This window comes from Phacochoerus africanus, chromosome 3 (assembly GCF_016906955.1).
Source record: "Phacochoerus africanus isolate WHEZ1 chromosome 3, ROS_Pafr_v1, whole genome shotgun sequence".
Lineage (NCBI taxonomy): Eukaryota > Metazoa > Chordata > Mammalia > Artiodactyla > Suidae > Phacochoerus > Phacochoerus africanus.
Genome location: NC_062546.1, coordinates 34,613,722 through 34,637,197, shown reverse-complemented (window position 1 = coordinate 34,637,197; position 23,476 = coordinate 34,613,722). Strand labels below are relative to the sequence as shown.

General features: G+C 44.6%; 1 protein-coding gene across 4 annotated transcripts in view; it reads right to left on the bottom strand.

The window, feature by feature from the left end:
• RALGAPA2 (Ral GTPase activating protein catalytic subunit alpha 2) overlaps positions 1 to 23,476 on the bottom strand; it is a 271,866-nt gene that overhangs the window by 215,917 nt on the left and 32,473 nt on the right. For all 4 annotated transcript variants that reach the window (XR_007133912.1, XR_007133913.1, XM_047771595.1 and 1 more), the window contains exons 4-9: positions 15,703 to 15,760; positions 8,768 to 8,811; positions 5,827 to 6,004; positions 4,651 to 4,766; positions 3,375 to 3,513; positions 1,236 to 1,435 (exon numbers count right to left, since the gene is read on the bottom strand). Coding sequence is in view for 2 of the 4 variants with exons in the window: in XM_047771595.1 (XP_047627551.1) it covers positions 1,236 to 1,435; positions 3,375 to 3,513; positions 4,651 to 4,766; positions 5,827 to 6,004; positions 8,768 to 8,811; positions 15,703 to 15,760 (735 nt within the window). In the remaining 2 variants the exon portion in view is untranslated. The remainder of the gene's footprint in view (positions 1 to 1,235; positions 1,436 to 3,374; positions 3,514 to 4,650; positions 4,767 to 5,826; positions 6,005 to 8,767; positions 8,812 to 15,702; positions 15,761 to 23,476) is intronic.

Sequence of the window (23,476 nt, the reverse complement as noted above, 5' to 3'; positions counted from 1 at the left end):
TTATACAACTATAAATGTAATAAATTCATTGAGTAATAGAAAAAAAAAAAAAGGCCCTTTCAGTCTAAGGGGTGACCTTTTTTCAGCTCAGGTAAGCTTTTTTTTACTGTTAGTTCCATTATCACTTCCCACTCTTCTGCCCTCAACAAGGTCTACAAGGTAGATTTGCACCTGTTCAAAGGTCTCACCTATTAATTTGATTTCCAGCTCTATTTGTTTTTTTTTTTTTAACAAGTATTATGGGATAGTTCTTCCGAAAACCAATTTTGTTCCCAGCAGTGAACATTACCTACTGCATGTTTAAATTCAGAAATTGAAGGTTTTGTTAAACCTTCTTTCAGTGAGTCTTCGGCTATCTTACCGTAATCATGTCTCACTCTGACATCTGTGGAAACGAGCTCCAGTGGGTCTTCAGTCACTTGTGGCCAGTGACACCTGTGCTCTGGACCTGCTCGGTGCTCCACCATCGAGCTACCAGGCACCCACCAAGTGACATACCCCAGCTCAGGTACCAAGAACTCCCCAAGTGACATACCCCCAGCTCGGGCCGGCATCACACGTCCGAGCACTGCAGGCATCAGCCAGCCTGCACTAGGTGGACCATGCGTCCTCCTTCTGTGCTTTGGGCCAGTGAAAAAGCCCATGAAGCTGTGACCAAGGCCAGCAAGAGAGGGCGGCCCCACAGGCCCACAGGAGGAGAGGGTTGCAACCAAGGCCTTAAGACAGACGGCCTTCTCTTCTGGGCGACCCCCTCTTCCATGGCTCAACAGCCACCACTCCCACATCCTGAGCTGCTGACCAACCCCTTCCCTGAGACCTCAGAGGGCACCTGGCTGTCTCTCAGGTCCTCTCCACAGACCAGATCACAGTCCCCAAGGCCCTTCCCAGGGCTGGGATGGAAATGGCTAGAGAGGCCCTTGGTCCCACCCTCAGGGTCCTTGGGCTTGCGTGAGGGTGGGAGGATGAGGGGGAGCCAGGCACACACATTGACCAGCCTTGCAGGATGCCCCCTCCACCTGAGGCTGCCTGGTCAGGGCAGTGCCCACCAAGCCGGGCCAGAGTTTCTAACGCACGCTCCCTCTGAAACCCAGCATCACGGATGGGGGAGACAGTAACATCAAGCCTCTGTGACAACAAACCAGAGGGCAGTAACCCTGACGGTCAACCGCTTTGGCGTATGTTAGTGTGCATCACGACACCAGTTTTAAACAGTAAAAAAGCGACAAGTGACATACCTGTATGATTTTAGGCAATACATCAACTCCATTTTTAGTGTTTTGTGCTGTGGATAGATACTTTTTTTCCAAAAAGAAAGTTACGATCCACTTAATAAAAACAACACGAGCTGCCATGTACGGAATCTTTGTGCTGTAAACGTTTTCATTGTCTCGCGTTGTCGTGATGTACACGGGCTTTGGTCTCAGGTGGGGGACATCTGCAAGACCAAGGAACACGTGACCGGGTTAGTGGGTCTTAGCACTACGCAACCCCACGAATGCTTCCGATTCTAATTAAATAGACATACACTTGGTGGTCTAAACAGCAGCAAAGATTATAAAGAACCAGAAGTGGCTAAAACACAGCATCCTCTGGTAGGCTCGTTTCTGACTCTGCCTTGCGGTGTGACCAACCCAGGAGGGTGGCTGTTATTTGCATATAACCATGGTATTCCGCTGTGGAAAAACAAGTCATAACTCTTTTCAACAAATTAGAGTGGAACTCCAGCCATGGCCCAGGGGAAACAAATCCAACTAGTATCCATGAGGATACAGGTGTGATCTCTGGCCTCGGTCGGTGGGTTGGGGATCTAGAATTGCCATGAGCTGTGGTGTAGGTCACAGATGGGGCTCGGATCCCAGGTTGTTGTGGCTCTGATTAGACCCCTAGCCTGGGAATCTCCAGATGCCATGAGTGTGACCCTAAAAAAAAAAAAAATAGAGCAACTTCATGAGATTACAATACTCTTTTCTAACTCATTTAATCTTATGACTGGAACCCACGTAAAAGCATATATAGCCACTTTTTACCACATTAGTTATTCTGACATCCAACACTACACTAATCAAATCCACCGATCTTTAGTTTTATGTTCTTCTCACTTAGGGTAAATCCAAAGACACAGAATCAATATAATCTTCTTTATGGATGAAAGATTTCAGACAGTCATGTTTCATCTCTGAGATTTCAGATGCCACCATTTCCAAAGAATGAATAAGTCCATTTCTCATTCTTAAAACTCCATGATCAATATGAAAATTACACGGTATTGAATCTTGCTACAAGTTCAACACTCCTACTCAGTTTTGTACACTGAAGGTACACACAAGAGGCAGAAAAACTCTCAGCAGATAATTTAATCTAGGGATATTAACAGCATGCCATGTTTCCTACAATGAATATTGACTACTTATCAAATCAGAAACAAGTTATGCAAAAAATACCTACATGTATGTAGCTAACAAAACACACATCCCAGTACCACTAAAAGCACTTCTATGACTTCCCAAATGAGCCAAGCTGCAGCTGCCTTCCCCGACACACATGTGTGTGTGTGTGTGTGTGTGTGTGTATTCACATCCACCCACAGACAACTGAACTAGCTGTCCAGATAAATTTAATGTCTGTTGTGACCTTCTCTCCTCCCAAATTGTTCTTGATTGTTCATCTGAACTAATTTCACCCTGTTTTACAGGGAAAGATCTGCCCCTTCCTGCCATCACCCCCCCACACACCCCGCTTCAGGGAACACTTCTGTCCCAAGTCTTCACTTCTTATAGAAGGAAAACCCTGGAAGCTAGGTTAGACAACCCCCACCATGCTTCTGTCCCAAGGGTCCTTACTTCTTATAGAAGGAGGACTCTCTGAAACTAGGTTACACACCCCCCAGGCTCTCTATCCCTCTGGGGCCACTGCCTCTTGGTCCCCAGTCGCCCAAACACCTGCCCTCCACTGGCACCTCAGTAGCACCTGCTGGATGGAAGATCCAGTGTTTTCAAAAGCACACCTGCAGGCAGCTCTGCAGCCTGGGCCAGCCTCACCATTGAGCAAGGTCTGGGATCACCATACCTCACCACCCATAAGAGAGTATTTTAGGAAATTCAGGCTTTTCTTTATATTAAAAAAATTATTAAATGTAATTACACCAAGAATATCATGATACATATCAAATTATTTCTGACTACTGGAGCCACAGATCCCTTTTATGGCTATGAACTGACATAAATCTTAAGTTTTGCACAGTTAAAATCATTTAAGAAACTTTAAACCTCTCACAACAAAGTTACCATTAACGATGAGGAAAAAAATGATTACTTTACTTAAAAAATAATCCAAACTTTGGAAGAGGAGGCAGCCACAGCTTCCTCGGCACTTACCAAGGACAGGCTTGTAGATGTTCGTTAACTTGGTAAACGATGGAAATAAATGAGGAAGGTAATACTTTCGAAACAACGTGAAAAGGAATTTAAAACCAGTCTCTTGATTCTCCTTATGCTTCCACTCCAGGCTTGCAGCCTTCAGATACACATGGGAGAGAACACACACATGGTTACACTTCTGATTAATGCGTGCTCAACTGACATGCCGCCATGTCGCTCACAACCAATCACGCCTCCAGAAAGACCCCAAGAGCCTGGGTTTCAGGCAGCTTCCAGGCTGGGGACACATCCACACGCCAGGCAGGTGATGCACCCCACCCCTCCCGGACCCCACTCCATGTGCATCTGCATGGAGCTATTCCTCTGTGTGCTTTTTTTTTTTTTGCTTTTTAGGGCCGCACCCACGGCATATGGAGGTTCCCAGGCTAGAGGTCAAATCGGAGCTGTAGCTGCCGGCCTACACCACAAGCACAGCCACACCAGATCCGAGCCGCGTCTGCAACCTACACCACAGCTCACGGCAATGCAGGATCCTTAACCCATTGAGCGAGGCCAGGGATGGAACCTATATCTCCATGGATACTAGTCAGGTTCGTTAACTGCTGAGCCACTAAGGGAACTCCCTCCTCTGTGTCTTTATCGCATCTTTGGATGAACTGGTGAATATAAGTCAATGTTTCCCTGAGTTCTGTGAGCCGCGCTAGACACTTGATTGAACCTGAGGAGAGGGTCATGGGTGCCTCTGGTTTGGAGCCAAGCTGCACAGAGGTTGTGGGTAACTGGGGGACCCTCCCACCTGTGAATGGCTCTGAATGGGGTGGGGGCAGCCTTACAGGACCGAGTCCTTCTTCCTGTGGGATCTGATACCATCTCCAGAGAGACGGCATTAGACGTGAGCTAAACCGCATGACACCCAGCTGGTGTGGCTCAGAAAGACTCAGTGCGGGGAGGAGCCCCACATATTTGGTGAGCAGAAGTGTCACCAGTGAAGTGTTCTGAGTGAATAACAAGAAATAATGTGAGAGTAAGAGAGACAAACAGATGGAGGACAGAACTGTTTCCTTTACACATGCATACAAAACAGTGTGTACGCCTGGTCTCTGCTGAAGCGTCCGGGCACATAGTCTATGTGGAGTGAAAAAGCGCACAAAATCACCTCAGGGAAAAAAAGCAAAACTATAAAATATGGATGAACGAGGAGAAAAGCAGCAGTGTTTTCTCTTTCCTATTGAGAATACGACCATTACCAAAGTGTCTACAATTGTGCTCCTACCTGAATAACCATATATTTCAACAGCAGCTGAAGAAAAAAGCACGTCTGGTCCTCTGCAATCTTCTCCCCTGACACGGCTGGCACGAGCGGAGTGATTTCTTCTGGATATACCTTTGCTGCAGAGAGGAAAATAAGGAAAGCTCTTTTACCAAAGTTATATTCTGAACCAGGCTTTTAAACAATGGCCCCTATTAAAATATGTGTATCTGACTACGGGGACCACAGACCAGGCCAGGTGCAGAGAAGGCCTGGGCACATGGGACAGAGGCCCAGGAAGCCACCTCCCTCTCTGGGCCATTCTTCTCCCTTCCAAGCTCTGCTCTGGCCAGCCCGCGACCACACACCCGCCTGTCACTGAGCAAGGAAGTAATGCACAGTAGAAATCAATGACCTTGGAGTTCCCGTCGTGGCTCAGCGGAAATGAACCTGACTAGCATCCACGAGGATACAGGTTTGATCTCTGGCCTTGCTCAGTGGGTTAAGGATCCGGCGCTGCCATGAGCTGTGGTGTAGGTTGCAGATGTGGCTTGGATCCCACCTGCCTGTGCCTGTGGCGTAGGCTGGCAGCTACAGCTCAGGGTTCAACCCCTAGCCTGGGAACCTCCATATGCCGTAGGTGTGGCCCTCAAAAGACAAAAAAGAAAAAGAAAAAGAAATCAGTGACAGTCAATTTCCCTGAAAACTCACTAGGCACAGAGCTGCCACTAATGGTCTCACAAGGCCACTACCATCCATCCATGATGCTGCATGAAAATACACAGCTGGCCAAAAAGAGTCTGGGTGGGCAGATGAATGTCCACTTACAAAGCCATTGTGATGAGGACAGTGGCCAGCAGTTTGGACAGTGGATTTATATCTCATTAACGACACCAAAAGCCCTCCAGAAGCACCATGTATCCCTACTCATTCAACATCTGTCCCCTCCCTTCTGCTCCCATTAACCACCCCTCCAGCAAACTTCTCCCAGCATCGTTTCATAGGAAATAGGCCCCAACTCCGTCAGTTCTAATGTTTGTAAGAACCTACAATGAGCATGAACAGGTACAGTTTCTCCTCAGCACCCATCTATTCAAGAAACAGACCACAGCGTCTATTCAAGAAACAGACAGACCGAGGAACTCCTGCACGTAACGCCAAGAGAGCTCTGCACCTGTGGGATGTGCGAACGTCACTCACCATCAGCGACACCAGGGCTGGGACTGAGGAGCGTCTCCAGGGTACACGGCCCCCTGGATGACATGATCGCTGGGAAGCCGGGCACCAGGCAGGCAAAGATCAGCACCTGCTCTTCCGCACAGTTCGTCTGCAGCGCTTGAAGCCACAGAAGAAACAGCCTGATTCCTTCACATCTTATCTAAAAACAAAACAGAAGGCCACAAAATTAATCACGGAGATGTATCTGCAGAAACGCACTGCAACGTGCCATTGGTTCTGAGGGGGGAAAATGAGACGTTAAAGGCTCTGCTGAAGTTCTGCACCAAGTGCTTCACTTAGTGACCAGGAGGCAAGGATACCGCCACCTGGTCCCAGGCACTCACTGGCCCAGCAGTGAGCCATGGAGACCACGTCACTGCTCTGGGCCTTGGCCTCCCCGTCTATAAAATAGGGATGACTGCAGAGTTTACCGCAAAGCACTGGTATGGGAGTGAGTCTGAACTGCCCAGCTCACAAAAGCACTACATAAGAATTTCCCATTAATACTCCTCTCCTTGAGACAATGGTGCCTGTATCACCAACACCTGATTACTCATGAAAACAATGCAACGCTTCCAAATTTATGCTGTGCTTTGGACAGAATTTTTGTCATGACACTACATTATGCACATGTAAGACATTCTTGAAAATCAGAACACTCAGAGCTAAACAGGCCCCTGATGACCTGGCTCCTCTGTCCCCACTCTGTTCTCTTCTATGCCTCCACCATGCTCTGAATCATGGGCATCGCCTGGTAGAAAATGTCAATATAGGTAGATGTGCCTTCTCCTCCTCTGCACTGACTTTCAACTTCATCCCATTCCTAGAATTCTTAAACACAGGCACCTCCATTTTTGTATTCCTAAATGGCTGCAAAGATGATGTCAATAAAAGAAGTGAAATTAAGTAAAAGGATTGAAAGAAAAGGTCAGGCACAGCTGAAAGAGGTAGTGAGCCCCAAATGCACACAATCGAGGGGCTGCCTGGTCCCCTTTCAATGACACTGAAGTGGTGTAATTCTGACAGAGCAAGTGTTCAGGCCAAGCAGAAGGTTCTGCAGGAACAGGAAGAGGACGAGGAGAGACAGGAAGGAGAGGAGGGAGAGGGGAGGGAAGGATGGATAAAGGAAGGAAGAAAAAGCTTGCCTGACTTCCTACAGACATCAAATACACCAAGACAGGCACCTATCTGGTGACAGCGCTGCACCATCAACAGCAGATCCCCCAGAGCCCTTCCAGACCACACCCTGGGCTCAGCACTGCTCTTCCCGCCCGCCCACACCTGGCCAGCAGGTAAGATGAACGGTGACATTGCTGAACACAGAGTGCTATTCAGCACCAGACAAAATAAGTACTTTTAACAAGAGGAAAGAGTCCATAAAATTCTACCACAAGTCTCCAATTTTTATGCTAACTCCATTTAAGAAAATTACATGTAAATAAGGCCAATAGTAAGCGGAAGATAAGCTAGTAAGTTTTTGCTAAATGACCATTAATTAAAGTAGAAACAATCATGAAACTAGTAACAGCTCACCTCCTTTTTTTTTTTTTTTTTCCCAGCAGGTAAGAGATAGTGTACCGATCAAGTTTGAGTGGCTAGGATCATTTATTTGAACTGGTATAAAACCAAAAATGTATTAGCTTATTAAAGGCACACTCACAAATTAAATAGCTGAAGTGAATTATCTTCCATAACACTCATACCCCAGGTCAGCTTCTTCGGCCACTTATGTTTTAGGGTCATCTTATCCAGGCATCAAATGGTATGTTATCATTATAAAAGGCACATTCGGAGTTCCCGTCGAGGCTCAGTGGTTAACGAATCTGACTAGGAACCATGAGGTTGCGGGTTCGATCCCTGACCTTGCTCAGTGGTTAAGGATCTGGCGTTGCCCTGAGCTGTGGGTGTAGGCTGCAGACGCGGCTCAAATCCCGCGTTGCTGTGGCTCTGGCGTAGGCCAGTGGCTGCAGCTCCAATTCAACCCCTAGCCTGGGAACCTCCATATGCCGCAGGAGCGGCCCAAGAAATGGCAAAAATAAATAAATAAATAAGGCACATTCATTTTAAAATAAGCCAATTTGAGTCAAAATTGAAAGATCGATCTGCTGCAAATAAATATTCAAGAGTAAGGCTCTGCTGCTCTTTTTTCCCAAAAAGGGTTCTCAAAAAAGGAAAAAAAAAAAAGATTCAGATCACTTTAATAATTGTAGTAATTTTTATAAATTTTAATAATAAGATTACTGATGTGAACAGAATCAGGCACAGTAGCTCTGAAGCTTAGGGAGGACCTGGTTCAGTCCCTTCTCTTTTCTGATGATAAAGCTGGAGCAGTCAGCACTTCACCCGAGGTCCCTGGCTGCACGCAGCAGAAATTAGAATTCAGAATTTCAAATCTCCAAATCCCAAGCCATTTTCTTCTCATAATATTTAAAACGTACCCCCAACCAAAAAAAAAAAAAAAAAGGACTTCCCATCATGGCATAGCAGAAATAAATCAGACTAGGAACCATGAGACTGCAGGTTCCATCCCTGAACTCACTCAGTGGGTTAGGGATCCATCATTGCTCTGAGCTGTGGTGTAAGTCACACACATAGCTTGGATCCAGCGTTGCTGACCAGCAGCTGTAGCTCCAATTAGACCCCTAGCCTGGGAACTTCCATATGCCATGGGTGCAGCCCTAAAAAGACAAAAGACCAAATAATTTAAAATAAAGTAAAATAAAATAAAATGTCTATCACAAATTATGATGTGAGAACAAAAACTCTAACAGTATTTGTTAGATAATCTCTCAATGAGAAATTAAAACTAAGTTAAATGGCTTCTAAAGATGTCTTTCAAAATGGCCTAATTTTGTCACTTTATGGCATGAGTAAGCTTAAGAGTTATGAAAAACACCATTACACTTTTACCTAAGATAAATACCTTAATAGAATTTCCAGTGTGTAGAAGCTTCTTTAAAGTTGAGCCTGAAAGTTTAAAACAATGTATTAGAAATGGGGCATATGAATGCATATTTAAGATCTATTTTTAAAAGATTGGTTTTACAAAGAAAAAAATGTACTTATGACACAAGATGTCATTTTTAAAAAATAAGAGGAAGAAGGCTGATGTTCAGAAGCAAAGCAATGTCATAGAAGGAGAGATATTTTTAGGATAAAAATACTTTAAGTAGGAACCTCTTCAAAATTCTTTTAAGAGGAGTTCCCGTTGCGGCGCAGTGGTTAACAAATCCGACTAGGAACCATGAGGTTGCAGGTTCAGTCCCTGGTCTTGCTCAGTGGGTTAAGGATTTGGCATTGCCATGAGCTATAGTATAGGTTGCAGAGACGGCTCCAATTCTGCGTTGCTGTGGCTCTGGCATAGGCCAGTGGCTACAGCTCCAATTAGACCCCTAGCCTGGGAACCTCCATATGCCGCGGGAGCAGCCCTAGAAAAGGCAAAAAGACAAAAAAAAAATTTATTTTAAGGGTCAAAATGATTGATATTAAGGTAACCTAAATGCCCACAGTGGATTGTGCGCAAGTGTCTCTGTCAGGCACAAAATGAATGATGTTTTAAAATCTCTAAAGGAAAAAAAACAATACAAAACTACTGCTCACAACACATTTTTACAAGAACATTTTACAAACAATCAGGACAACTCTCCTTGCAATGACAACCACATTTATGGGTTGAGTCTATCAATACCTCATCTGACAAAGCACTTGGGTTTCTGAGGAGGAGAGGGGATCAAGGTTCACTCAGAACCGCACCAGCCCACAGCAGAAACCCTGCTGCAGCCCACTGGACGGACAGGATGGACACACGTTATGTAAGACTCTACAGGTGCGCTCAGGCCCTTAGCTGGGAGAGGGCTTGGCAACTACACTTAAATGCCATACGCAGCCTCTAAATGAGATTCAACCGCAAAAAGGAAGTCACCTTTTAAAATAAAAATACATCAGAACCCTTAAGTGAGAGAATCATTTTTCCCATTTTTTCAACAAAAATAATCATTTAGATTTCCTGATGGCAAGTTTTGTGCAATATTTGAAAACCGGCTCTCAAGTCACCTTTACTTCACCAGTGCATTTCGAAGAAATGGTGCCAGCGCCTCGACATTGCTGCAGGTCATACCCACGGGCCAGATACGTGCATGTCAGCTAAATACATATGCATTAGGAATTCATTCGTCGCAACAAAATCACTGGTTTTCTGAAGGAGCGTTTTATGGCTGTTGTACCGTTTATGACACCTAACATTGGACGTGGTGGAAATTCACCATTATTTTGACCAGGTCACAGCACTAAACCACTAATGGTTTGTGATCAGTAAGGAAGTGCCCGCCTCCCTTCACTTCTGCCGCCACTAAAGCATGTGCAGCTGAGTCGCGCTGACCAGGCGGGGCTCTCTCACAGCTCAGCCTCAAGCACTCTGCTCACGGGACTATTTATTCCACACCTGCCCTCCAGCCAGGGCCTCGTCCCTTGCCTCCACGTGCATCCTTTCTCAGCAAAGTCCATTCTGCCTCTGTTTAAGACTGATTCCCTTATGCCTATGAGGACCTCATGCTGCTTGGCAGGGCAACAGACACTTTAACTTCCAGGAGGCTGAGGACAAAGTGTGCAGTCAGCTCTCTTCCCAGACATCTGGCAAGTCCATCATCTCACAATACACTCTCGGACACACTTTCTCCTGGTCACTGTGTGTGACCCCTGGGGATGCTCAGTCCTTCCCCTTCTTGAAATGAACCCAACACTTTCATTTTTAACTTTCAGCTAATCCATAGTTGCCTATATCCACTCTCCCCTACAGTGGGAGGAGAAACGTACATATAAAAAGAACAGCCTTTACAAAGAGACATACAGAATCTATGCCCCATGTCTGTCAGTAGGCCCCTACGTCTTAAAATGATTTGGTTAATTTGTTACAGCAGCAATAGAAAACTAATACACAGGTATTGGATCTACTCCAGGCTGTTGTATCAGAAACTTCTGCACATGTGAAGCGGTGCAGCTTAGAAGTTACAAGCCAGATTCAGGAGCCAGACTGCTAGGGTTCAAATCTAGGTTCTGTGCTTACTGTGGAACGTGGGTCACTTACTTAATTTCATCATGCCCGAGTTTTCCCATCTGTAAAATGGGATACTCGTAGCCTCTACCACAGGGCACTGTACCAAGGTTTAAATGAGTTAATACATATACATGCTTAGAACAGGCTCAGGAGCAATAAACTTTCTGAAAGGGAATACATGTGTAACTCGAGTCCTGTACTGATGACAGGTGGGCACATGAGGGGTACCACAGCCTGCCCTTGCACCAAATATCCCTGGTTTGCTGATGTGCCATTCTCTGTCATCATCTCACTCCTTGACAGTTCTCAGTATTGCCCACAGGTAAGGATTCAAGCAGCCCCATTTATCCATGATGATTTTCAGTCCTAAAAAGAACTTCAGGAAAAACCGAACCTTTTTTTTCCACTAGTAGTGGAAATTTATAAATAGTTGGGTAGGGTAGCAGGTCAGCATATATCACAGAGTTCACAGGTGTTGTGTCAGCCCTATTCTCTCTAATCTCCTTACCCTCCAAACATCACCTGAAGCAGTAACTCTAGATGCTCAGAACAATGAAACAGCTTCATTGCACAATGCAAAACTTCCAAATATGTGTCCCTGGAGTTCCTGTTGTGACTCAGCAGGTTAAGAACCTGACATTGTCTCTCTGCGGCTGTGGGTTTGATCCCTGGCCTTGCTCAGTTTAAGGATCTGGCATTGTCACAAGCACCGTGTAGGCTGCAGATACAGCTCAGATCCAGTGTTGCCATGGCTGTGGCTGTGACACAGGCCTGCAGCTGCAGCTCTGACTCAACCCCTAGCCCAGAAACTTCCACATATGCCACAGGCACAGCCATAAAAAGAAAAGCAAACACACAAATATGTTTCCTCAATCAATGATTTACAGCAAGGAGCCAGTCTTAAAAACCTTACAATATGTTCCTTCTAAAAACAGTTTTAAGAGAAATAGGATGTCTCTCTTTGCTACAGACAAAACAAGGTGACAAGATAAGCAGGCTTCCAACACTGTGGCAGATGATGTTCGAATCATCTCCTTCCTTCTCAAGATAAAACATGGCTATGGGGTGGGGGGTGGGGGGTCTGAGAACATCTAAAACTTGCAAAATATAGCAGCTGCTCTTAGTTCAGGCTTCTATGCTTAGTAACACTGTCTTCTGTACTGGGGACAGGACGCATCCTGCATCACTGGGATGAAAACCAAACTTCAAGGTGCTAACCTAATATTTCAGAGCACCTTGGCCCTTACCTGCCCCATGGAACATTTAATTAAGAAGTTTATACAGAGAGTTCCTGTTGTGGTGCAGTGGTTAATGAATCCGACTAGGAACCATGAGGTTGCGGGTTCGGCCCCTGCCCTTGCTCAGTGGGTTAATGATCTGGCGTTGCTGTGAGCTGTGGTGTAGATTGCAGATGCGGCTCGGATCCCGCATTGCTGTGGCTCTGGCGTAGGCCGGTGGTTACGGCTCCGACTTACCCCTAGCCTAGGAACCTCCATATGCCGCGGGAGTGGCCCGAAGAAATAGCAAAAAGACAAAAAGTAATAATAAGTTTATACAGCAGTGTTCTGCCTGCTGGGTAAGGAATCCTATGTACCTAGAACTCGCAGAACCTGGAATAAGGAAGCTTAGATTCCTACTTAGACTGTTGGGCACTGGGAAATACTCCAGCCCTCACCTCGGAGGTTTTGCACAGGCCAAGATGCCAGTGTTGAGGAGATGCCTAAGGCACACTCCTTCCCTTGGAAATCTGATGTTTCCCTATAGTTACTTTCTTTAACTAACTTGGTCAGGACCTTGAGTGACAAACAGTAATAGTTTTAACAGACCTAAACAGACTGGGAAGAATGCAAGAGGTACAGTGAGGTATGTAAAAAAAACCCTGAAATGTGTAGAATTACAAATTCACGATCCCTTACTGGCAACTTCAAAATCCCAAAAGCTATGAAAATGGAAACTTTTCTGCTAGTTTTTTGGGTTTTGTTTGTTTGTTTGTTTGTTTGTCTTTTGTCTTTTTAGGGCCGCACCTGCGGCATATAGAGGTTCCCAGGCTAGGGGTCTAATCGGAGTTATTGCCGCCGGCCTACACCATAGCCAGGGCAACACCAGATCCTTAACCCACTGAGCAAGTCTAGGGATCGAACCCACAACCTCATGGTTCCTAGTAGGATTCCTTTCCGCTGTGCCACAATGGGAACTCCTCTGCTAGCTCTTCAGTGGCAGGACCTGCCCTGCCCTGCACACATGGGGTGGTAACACCAGGCTAATCTGACTGGGGCTGGCTGGGGTGTCGCTGAGTACTTACATCTGATGCCACAGCAACCCTAACAGTCTGGCTGGCAGGGCACTGCCCAGACCCCTGAGGGTCACTTGACGGTCGTTTTACACCAGTGCACCGCACTGCCACTCTCAAACCCGAGAAACTTGGATTCCAAAGCATATCTGGCCTGATGATTGTCACAAAGGGATGCGGACCTGCCCGAACACCAAGTTCTACCTACTTTGATAAATGGCGCAAAAATCTATTTATCTGAAAAGAGGCTCTTCGAGTCAGGCATGAACCGTGCAAGGGCCAGCCGCGAGGATGACTTTATATGCAGATGCTCACGCTTGAGCATTCAGAGACACGACTCCTTCTGGCTGGGTCCCAGCCACCTTATTCTAGTCGACAAACTAGGAACACACCTGCTCTCACAGTGGTTCAGGAGACCAAGCGCTGTACAGAAGTCCCTGTTCTCAGAAGATATTCTTAACCCAGGAACAAAGGCTACTTGCACCTGCAACTTGAACCAGCCCATGAGGTACTGGGCAGAGTCATTAGATACGTAACGTTTCACAACACAAATGGCAAATTAATTTCTACCCGAAGTTCTAATAAATTTATTCATGCTTGGGGGGGGGGGCTACGAGTCTTCAGACATTTTAAAGTCTCATTTGAGGAATGATGATACAGACGACATAGACAACAGTAAAAGATTCTAAGAAGCACTACTAAACACAGTTCCCAGGCTATGGGTCAAATCAGAACTGCAGCTGAGGCCTATGCCACAGCTTGCATCAACACTGGATCCTTAACCCACTGAGCAAGGCCAGGGATCGAACCTGCATCCTCTCGGACACTATGTCAGGTTCTTTACCCGCTGAGTCACCATGGGAACTCCTGTATGCAGCTATTTTCATTGGCATCCATTCCTGCTACACCAGGGAGCATCATAGATCCCCACATCTCTCTGAATTATACTTAACAGTTGATTTTTTTCATTTTTACTTTAATTTAAATACAGGGTCAGAGCACCAGTTAAACAGAAATGCTATCAACAACTCTAAAATTGAAAGAACAACATCTGTCTGAGTTTGAAAGATTTAAAGACTGAAGCACAATCTTAACGATTTATTCATTCAGTTCAGCAGATGGACTCTGAGTATGTACTTACCTTCTTTACATTTATAACATGTGACTGTAAATAATTCGGTTTATATAAAGGTCAATTACAGTTTTCACCTAAATCATCCTGAACTAAGTTCAGGATCCTGAACTTGGGACTATCCACTGAGGGTGCTGTGCTCCTTCAGGGTCCATCTTGATTTCCCACCTAGAAAGCCCATCCCACACTCATCTTTGAAGGCTCAGGTCGAAATTACCTCTTTCAAAGGCTTCCTCTATCCCTCTGAAGAGAATTATTCAATTCTTTTTGTCTGGGCTACCCTTACACTTCTTTTACAGCAACAGTCAATCCGTTTTCCTCCTCTAACCCCCATGAGGCAATCAGCTTACATAGCACAGTGTGGTGAGATATTCTGGTTTTGCCCCTGAACCCTGCACATAAATGTCTCTCCCTCAATAAATACTTGAATGAATGATAAAATGGTTAAGATTCCATTATAGGGTCACATTCCCTTCAAATACCATCATCTGGTAAAGGAGGAAAAAAATCACAGGGAGTGCCAGTCTTCTAAGGCAGAAGAACTAAACCAGATGCTCTTTCAAGAGAAGGTAAATTCACAATCCATGTCACAAATTACTCCTGTTGTACTGTGACTATTAAATTGAGAGAGACTGTTGTTAGATGTCAGCAACTGAACAGAAGGGCAGCCATGGTGACTTGCTTTATTTCAAATTCCCTCCTGCTACTACATCAATGATAAAGGCCTGAAGTACAAGAATATTCTTGTAAGAAAAACATGTAAAATTCTTTAAGAAAAACACTCCAGGAGTTCCCGTCGTGGCTCAGTGGTTAATGAACCCCACTAACTAGTATCCATAAGGATGCAGGTTCGATCCCTGGCCTTGCTCAGAGGGTTAAGGATCCAGTGTTACCTTGAGCTGTGGTGTAGATTGCAGATGTGGCTTGGATCCAGCATTGCTGTGGCTGTGGTGTAAGCACAGTTCAACCCCTAGCCTGGGAGCCTCCATAGGCCTTGGATGTGGCTCTGAAAAGACAAAAAAAAAAAAAAAGAATACTCCAGATCAATGTTTCTCAAACTCCATGTTCACAAGAATCCCCCTGGGACTCCTGCTGGCAAGGCAGGCTGTGATTCAACAGGTGTGGCTGAGGCCTGAGAGTCTGCATTTTCTGACGAGTTCTCAGGGGAGGCTGATGCTTGCAGGTCCATGAACCACTTTTAGAGCAAGAGACAGATAATGTACTTTCCTCCAAAGCTGACTGGTCTCAGTTTTAGTTCGCATACCCTTGGTAATACTCCCTGCTCTAACTTATTTGGAAGGTGTTGTTTATAGGAAACATTACTGAAAACACAACTGGAAGAAATTCACATCACTTAAAAAATTTTAAGGCAATTGTTCTTACCTATACTCTGGTAATGCCATCGAAAGAAAATTCGTTCAGGTAGAAACTGCAGTATTTTCTACAAAACAAACAAAAAACGAATAACAGATGAAAGAAAATAAATAACAAATGAAATTACACATTTTCATGATAGCCCACAGTACATGCCATGTATACAGATATATTTTATACATATATACAGATATATTTTAAAAAAAAAACGATTTGTAATAACATAAATGTTGCACTTTATTCTGGATCCCCATGGGACAGTTTCTTTGACTTGTCCCAAGCAAGCTTACGTCCCTGAATGTTTTAAAGATACCACTGTCCCAACTTGAATTCTCCCTAATAGAAATGATAGAAAGTGACAATTTTATCTTAATTACATCATAGCCATTACTAAAATATTAGAGAGTAACTTCTCAAATGCCAGATTCTCTAGGTTTCTTCTTTTTCGCCTTCCACTTCCCATTTCCATTAAAATCAAGATTCAAGAGAGAAAGACAGGTTCCATGTGCACCTATGTTTTATGATTCTTTTTTTCCCAGTCAAAATGTATTTATTTAAAAATTTAAAAAAACTCTACAGTACTTTGCAATTTTCAAGTTTCGCACACACGATTCCATAGAATAACCATTTTCATTTCCCCATCCCTATACTGCCAACCCCCCCAACTGATAACCACGAGTTTGTTCTCTGTACCTCTTGTCTGTTCTTTTTTGGGTTTTATTCACTAGTTTATTGTACTTTTCAGACTCCAGATATAAGTGATACCACACAGTATTTGTCTTTCTCTGACTTGAAACTTCACTCAGCGTTAACACCCTCCAAGTTCATCCACGCTACTGTAAATGGCATTATTTCCTTCTTTTTTACGGCTGAGCGGTGTTCCACTGTATGTAGGTACCACACCTTTATCCATTCCTCTGTTGATGGGCCCTTAGGTTGCTACCATATCTTGGCAACGGTCAGTAATGCTGTCAAGTTTTATGATACTTTGACTCATACTTTCTCTTTACTGAAAAATTTCCTACAGAGGCTATTTCAATATGTTTGATAACAAATGAGTGATAGTTGTTGCAGGTTGAGGTCTCTGTGTGTGGTTAGGAGTGCCAGTGGTTTACTGGGGACCAGCATCTGCGAGGGAGAAATGAGGAAACTGGATCTGGTGGGGGGCCTCGAGCGCCCCTGAGAGCTGACCACCGGGGGAGCACCGGAGCAGAGACTGACAGCACGGGGGGTGGGGAGTAGTTCCGGCTGACCCCACTCCTTGCAGCTGGGCTTGGAGGGGACATGAGCAGCACTGCTCTCTGCCACAGTCATCTTCAAAATACTAACCAGACTCTTCTCATCATAACCAGAGGCTGAGTCCTAACAGAAGAGCACCCTACTTCGGGGGTACAATCTCTGCCATCGGCTGGCTGCTGTCTCACAGGGACAGAGCCTGGGCCCGCTGAGCCCCCTCCCCATCCTGCCTCCTGCTGTCCAGGCCACTCCCCCGAGTGCAGGGCACGGCAGTGACCCCAGTGTCCCTTCCTCATGCTCTCTCCTCCGGGGTAACTTGGCGCCCCACCTACATCCCAGAATCATTTCCTGCTCCCTTCTTGCTGCTCAATCTAAAAATTGCATACAGCAGACGCCGAGAAAACTACTCCAAAGATTCAGGGTAGAGCTCTTCTTGGAAGAGACGAGAGCCTGGCCTTGTTCTTCAGTCATCACTGGGGTCAGGAAACCGATCTGGCACTGATCATGCTTTTTCGGCTTTCCAAAATACAGGCTGGTCTTCTTGATTTCGGTTTCTTTTTTTAGTATGCAACAAAGCCAAACGTCTTTTTAGGATAAAGGAGGACAAAGAAAACAGCAAGATGGTGGGCATCTGGATGCATGGACACTGTCTGTCCGTCAGCCACCGAGGTTTCCAACTCGCCATCATCGCCACTTCTGGATAAAAGTTTTCAGGTTTACCAGATGCAGAGACTTTAAAGATACTAAAAAGACACCCCAGAAGGTTTGGAGAAGAAACACCATGCCCATCAGATGAGCTACCAAGAACACTCCCAAAAAGACGGAATCTTACACAACTCAAAGGCAGGGAAGCGTCACCCGCGCAGATGCTCCTTGCACTCAAACGTGGCGAGGGCCATTTTTTATACATTAAAGTCTATGAGGTCAATAAAAATAAAGCCCCAAGCAACCGTCTGTATCTAAATGCCAAGCCTGTCCCTCAGCAAATCCCAGATGAAGCCTACCTCTACGGAGGCACATGAAATGCGGCCTTTCTACTGCAGCCGACAGTCTAAGCTACACTGCTGCGAATGGCACATAAGCTATTGACATCTTGTTTGTAGTTTCACGAGAGAGTAAAGTAAAAAAAAAAAAAAAAGATGCAGGAAAGCCACACAGTGTGAATAAATATTACTTTTCTGAAAAACACATGGCTGTAGTTAATGCCTGGCGTTCAGCTGCATCTATATGGTAATCCATTACAGCACACTCGAAATCGAAATTAGGCATTACTACTGATCAGCACATCAGGGAATCTGTCATTCTTTTAACTGATTATCCATAGTTCTTTTTTCTTCAGAACCTACTGCATGACCAGGAATAATGTGAGATGTAAGCTGGAGTTTATACAAGATGCTATGGTGTGCTTTCAAAGCGCTGGTCTTCGTTTCATTTGCGCAGGAAACTTTTTTTTTTTTTTTAATTACTACCAGATGACTGCACCACATCCCAGGAGATTCACACTTGATTTCAATTCCACTTAGAAAGGTAGGACAGTGAAGAAGGAGGAAACTATTCACTACTGATTGATGCAAGGAAATGAACTCAGACAACGACCAATTCCACCTGCTGTGTCCACAGACAGAGCGCATGGGGTGCAGCTTTCCCCAAAACTGGTCGCGTGACACAGGGGTGGGAAGTAAAGAAAACTCTGATCCAGGAGAAAAGAGAAAGTTCAGTCTGGAAGAACAGAAGTCCTTCAGCTCCTTGGCCTTTCGAGCAGGAAAAGTTCAGAAAACTTACCATGAGAAAGGGCAGCTGGGTTTACAGGAAACACGCTGTGAAGCCGGGGCAGGAGTATGATTGCTGTCGGCAGGACCCACATGAGTAGGGACCCGTGGCATGGATGTGCCCAGCGAGACCTGGGGACCAGGCAGCCTTCTCCAGCCGCCCCTGGCCTGGCCACCCACCTCTCACTAAAAATGAATTCACTAGCTAAGGTGGACAAAACATTTTCATTGAATTTTGAGCATCAACATTTATTTGGGACTTGGAAAATTAAGCAAAATAGAACTAAAGTAAGGAACTACATAACCTTTTTTTTTTTTTGGCTTTTTATCTTTTTAGGGCCGCACCCGAGGCATACGGAGGTTCCCAGGCTAGGGGTCCAATCAGAGCTGTAGCCGCCGGCCCACACCACAGCCACAGCAATGCCAGATCCAAGCCACATCTGCAACCTACACCACAGCTGACGGCAACACTGGATCCCCAACCCACCGAGCAAGGCCAGGGATCAAACCTGTGTCCTCATGGTTGCTGGTCAAATTCGTTTCTGCTGAGCCATGATGGGAACTCCAGGAACTACATAATCTTAAAAATAAGATGAGTACTACTAAAAAAAAAAAAAATGACTATAAATTTTAGTAATGCTTTTCTTCTCCTCCCATGTACCTTTCCAGCTAATCACAAGCCATGCTGTTAACTGAGTCAGGAAAGCACAGCTCTACCTTCTCCCATCATTTTCAGCCTTTAAGATGAAACTCAGGAGTTCCTGTCTTGGCTCAATGGTTAACAAATCTGACTAGCATCCATGAGGATGTAGGTTTGATCCCTGGCCTCGCTCAGTGGGTTAAGGATCTGGTGTTGCCGTGAGCTGTGGTGTAGGTTGCAGACATGGCTTGGATCCCGAGTTGCTGTGGCTCTGGCGTAGGGCGGCAGCCACAGCTCTGATTGGACCCCTACCCTGGGAACATCCATATGCCGCAGGAGCGGCCCAAGAAATGGCAAAAAGACAAAAAAAAAACCTCAAACATCCCCTCTTGACATGGGCCCACTTTAGCCAGACCTCTCACCGCACCCCTCCCCAGCATGCTTCCCAGCTAGACAGGCACCGAGCCTACTCCACCAGTAGGTGCTGGACTCCTTGAGAGAAGTGACCCTCTGTTGGCCGTCCTGTAGACCCAACACCCAGAAGGGTGGCTGGTACAAAATGTTTCTTAATAAGCACCACACACACAAAGAGATGAATGAATGAAGAAAGAGGAAGACAAAGGGAATTCTAATTTTCATGCACGTGTACAGGCTGACCACAAGGAAACTCCCAAGTTTAAGGGAGGTGCTCAGACTCTGACATCACAGAGACAAAGAACCTGTGAGCAGGCGTGAGATAAAAAAACTGAGAACGGAACTGTGCTTCCCAACATGATAGGAAACCTCAACACCTGATAGACCAGCACTCAAAAGGCAATACTTTACTTGGCTAACAAGAAAAAGAAATATTTCAAGAGACTTAAAATACATGGCAAAGACATCTAAAGGAAATATGGAATGCAAAAAGAGAGACAGAGATTAGGGTGGGGGGACATCTAATTTCTCCCTCTTGTATTTTAGAAATCAACCTATATAAAAATGTTGGAAAACCTCACTAAGCAACAGAAACCCAGAAAGAGTAAAGGATCCCACTTACAAGCAGAACACTCAGGAATTACTGCTTAAAACACAGATAAGGAGTTCCCACTGTAGCTCAGTGGGAATGAATCCAACTAGTATCCATGAGGATGTGGGTTCAACTCCTGGCCCCCCTAGTGGGTTAAGGATTTGGGCATTGCTTTGGTGTAGATCATAGATGTTTTGGCATTGATGTGGCTATGGCACAGGCCAGCAGCTGCAGCTCCGATTCAACCCCTAGCCTGGGAACTTCCATATGCCTTGGGTGTGGCCCTAAGGAAAAAAAAAAAAAAAAAAAAAGCACTGATGAAGCTGCAAAGAGATGCACGGGGGTGGGGGTGGCCCCCCTCCCATGAAAGCAGAACATTCCCAGAACATGCAGTAAAGGAGACCATCCTAAAGAGGAATGGATTACTTGCTCTGAAACAGACTTGATGAAGGAAGAGTGTATTTTTCTAGAAATCCTAATTCATGTTCTTAAAAGACCCAAGAGGACACTGAATCCTTTTTAAGACCTAGGTTAGCCAAGACATGGAAACAACCTAAATGTCCATCGACAGAGGAGTGGCTAAAGAAGATGTGGTACATATACACAATGGAATATTACTCAGCCATTAAAAGGAACGAAATCCCGGCATTTTTAGCAACATGGATGGACCTAGAAATTATCATGCTAAGTGAAGTCAGTCATACAATGAGATACCAACATCAAATGCTTTTGCTGACATGTGGAATCTGAAAAAAGGACAGAATGAACTTCTTTGCAGAACAGGTACTGACTCACAGACTTTGAAAAACTTATGTGGGGGTGGGGAATACACTGGGGTTGTGGGATGGAAATCCTACAAAATTGGATTGTGACGATCATTGTACAACTATAAATGTAATAAATTAATTGAATAATAAAAAAACTTTAAAAAAAAACCTAGGTTAATAAAAGCAACAGATGCATAAGGAGGTTAATGTTTAAAATCAGAAGATACCACACAGAGATGAAAACCTGGAAAGCACGAATCTAGGAGCCCATCACAGAATCTTCCACGTAACCTCGTGCTGGACACTGCACATCATGAGCCTCCCTAGAACTAAATAAGCTGGACAAGATTAAGTCTCTAAGCACAGCATATTACAAGCTGTAAATTCAATATATAATTTAAAATGCTAGGAGTTCCCTTGTAGTGCAGTGGGTTAAGGATCCAGCACTGTCACTATAGTGGCTTGGGTCACTGCTATGGCACAGGTTTAATCCCTGGCCCTGGAATGTCCATACACCTCAGGTGTAGCACCCCCCCCCAAAAAAAAGCTAGATATCAAAAAAAAAATTGGGGTTATCTGCAAAAGAACACAAGACAGTCTTTCTGCAGCATCAAGCTCCAGATGACAGTGTGGCCACTGGCTCACTGCAGCTACACAGAACAGAACAGGTACCATGGTACAGATGGACATGAAGAAAACAAGTCCCACCGCAAAACCCAGACATCTCCATGTGAACCCAGCATATGACAGATAACTAAACCACAGCTCTTTTGGAAAGCAAACAAAATGCAAGAGTTTTGAGGAAAAAAGATCATGATTTGAAAATTATATAGCCAGCTGTATGTGTCTGAAGTTAAAAAAAAAAAGATATTCTAGAGCTGGAAGTTTATCAGCCACATGCCTCACTTCTTCCACACACTAAGTGATTCATATTCCAGCAGATACAGATAAATAATCCTAAATCAAGGGGATAGGTGCATAAACACTGTGAGCAAGTAGCTGTATTTACATAATTGGAATTAACATTGATACAAAATAGAGGTAAGTCCTCAAACCATTAACCTAAGAGTAATTTAAAAATATTTTAATAAAAGTCTGGATATAAAATGCTTAAAATAGCTCAACAGTGAGAAGTACAAAATACATATGTGGTTAAAGCACTACCAAATACTCATTATTCTCGATATGGATAATAAAAAGTTCAAATAGCATTTTGTTAATTTAAGGATAATTATTGGGGAGTTCCCATCGTGGCGCAATGGTTAATGAACCCGACTAGGAACCATGAGGTTGCGGGTTCAATCCCCGGCCTTGCTCAGTGGGTTAAGGATCCGGTGTTGCTGTGAGCTGTGGTATAAGTTGGCTCGGATCCTGTGTTGCTGTGGCTCTGATGAAGGCCGGCAGCTACAGCTCCGATTCAACCCCTAGCCTGGGAACCTCTATGTGCCGCGGGAGTGGCCCTAGAAAAGGCAAAAAGACAAAAAAAAAAAAAAGGGATAATTATTGGAATGACAGAAAATAGAAAGTACATCTTCCAAAGCATAAGATAAAGCAATAACCTCTCCCCAAAAAACAAAAGTAGAAAAAAAATTTTTAATGTTAATTATCACACACACAAATAATAAATAGAAATACATTAAATTCCTCTACCAAAGACCAAGTCAATAAAAACTGGCTTTCTAACACATAGGAAGATGAATAATAAAACACACAAAATGACATATCAGGTGCACATGAGCACACACAGCAGAGCAGTATCAATATTAAGTGAAAAGGCTTCAAGGGGAACAAAAGGAATTCAGATTAAAGCGTAATTCACGTAGTTCCCATCGAGGCTCAGCGGAAAGGAATCTGACTGGTATGCATGAGGACACAGGTTCGATCCCTGGCCTCGCTCAGTTGGTTAAGGATTCAGTGTTGCCATGAGCTGTGGTGTAGGTGGCAGATGTGGCTTGGATCCCATATGTCTGTGGCATAGGCCAGCAGCTGCAGCTCTGATTCAACCCCCAGCCTAGGAACCTCCATATGCCACAGGTGCAGCCCTAAAAACACCAAAAAATGTAATTCACAACTTAGCTATAATACTCATGAACCTTTATGCAACAAATAACATGGCACGGAAATAAAAACAAATATAAAAACTGAGGGGGAAATACAGTTATAGTGGGAGATTTTAATGCATTCTTTGGTGGGTAAAACAGGCAACAGAGTGCAACGCAGCAGACCTGAATATAGTAAGACTGGTTTAATACATATAAATATATATATAGAGAGAGAGAGAAAGGAGAGAATTTCACTTCACAGATTTTTACATTCATAAAACATTTACTAAGTTACTTTTCTAAGCCATGTAAATCAAACCCTT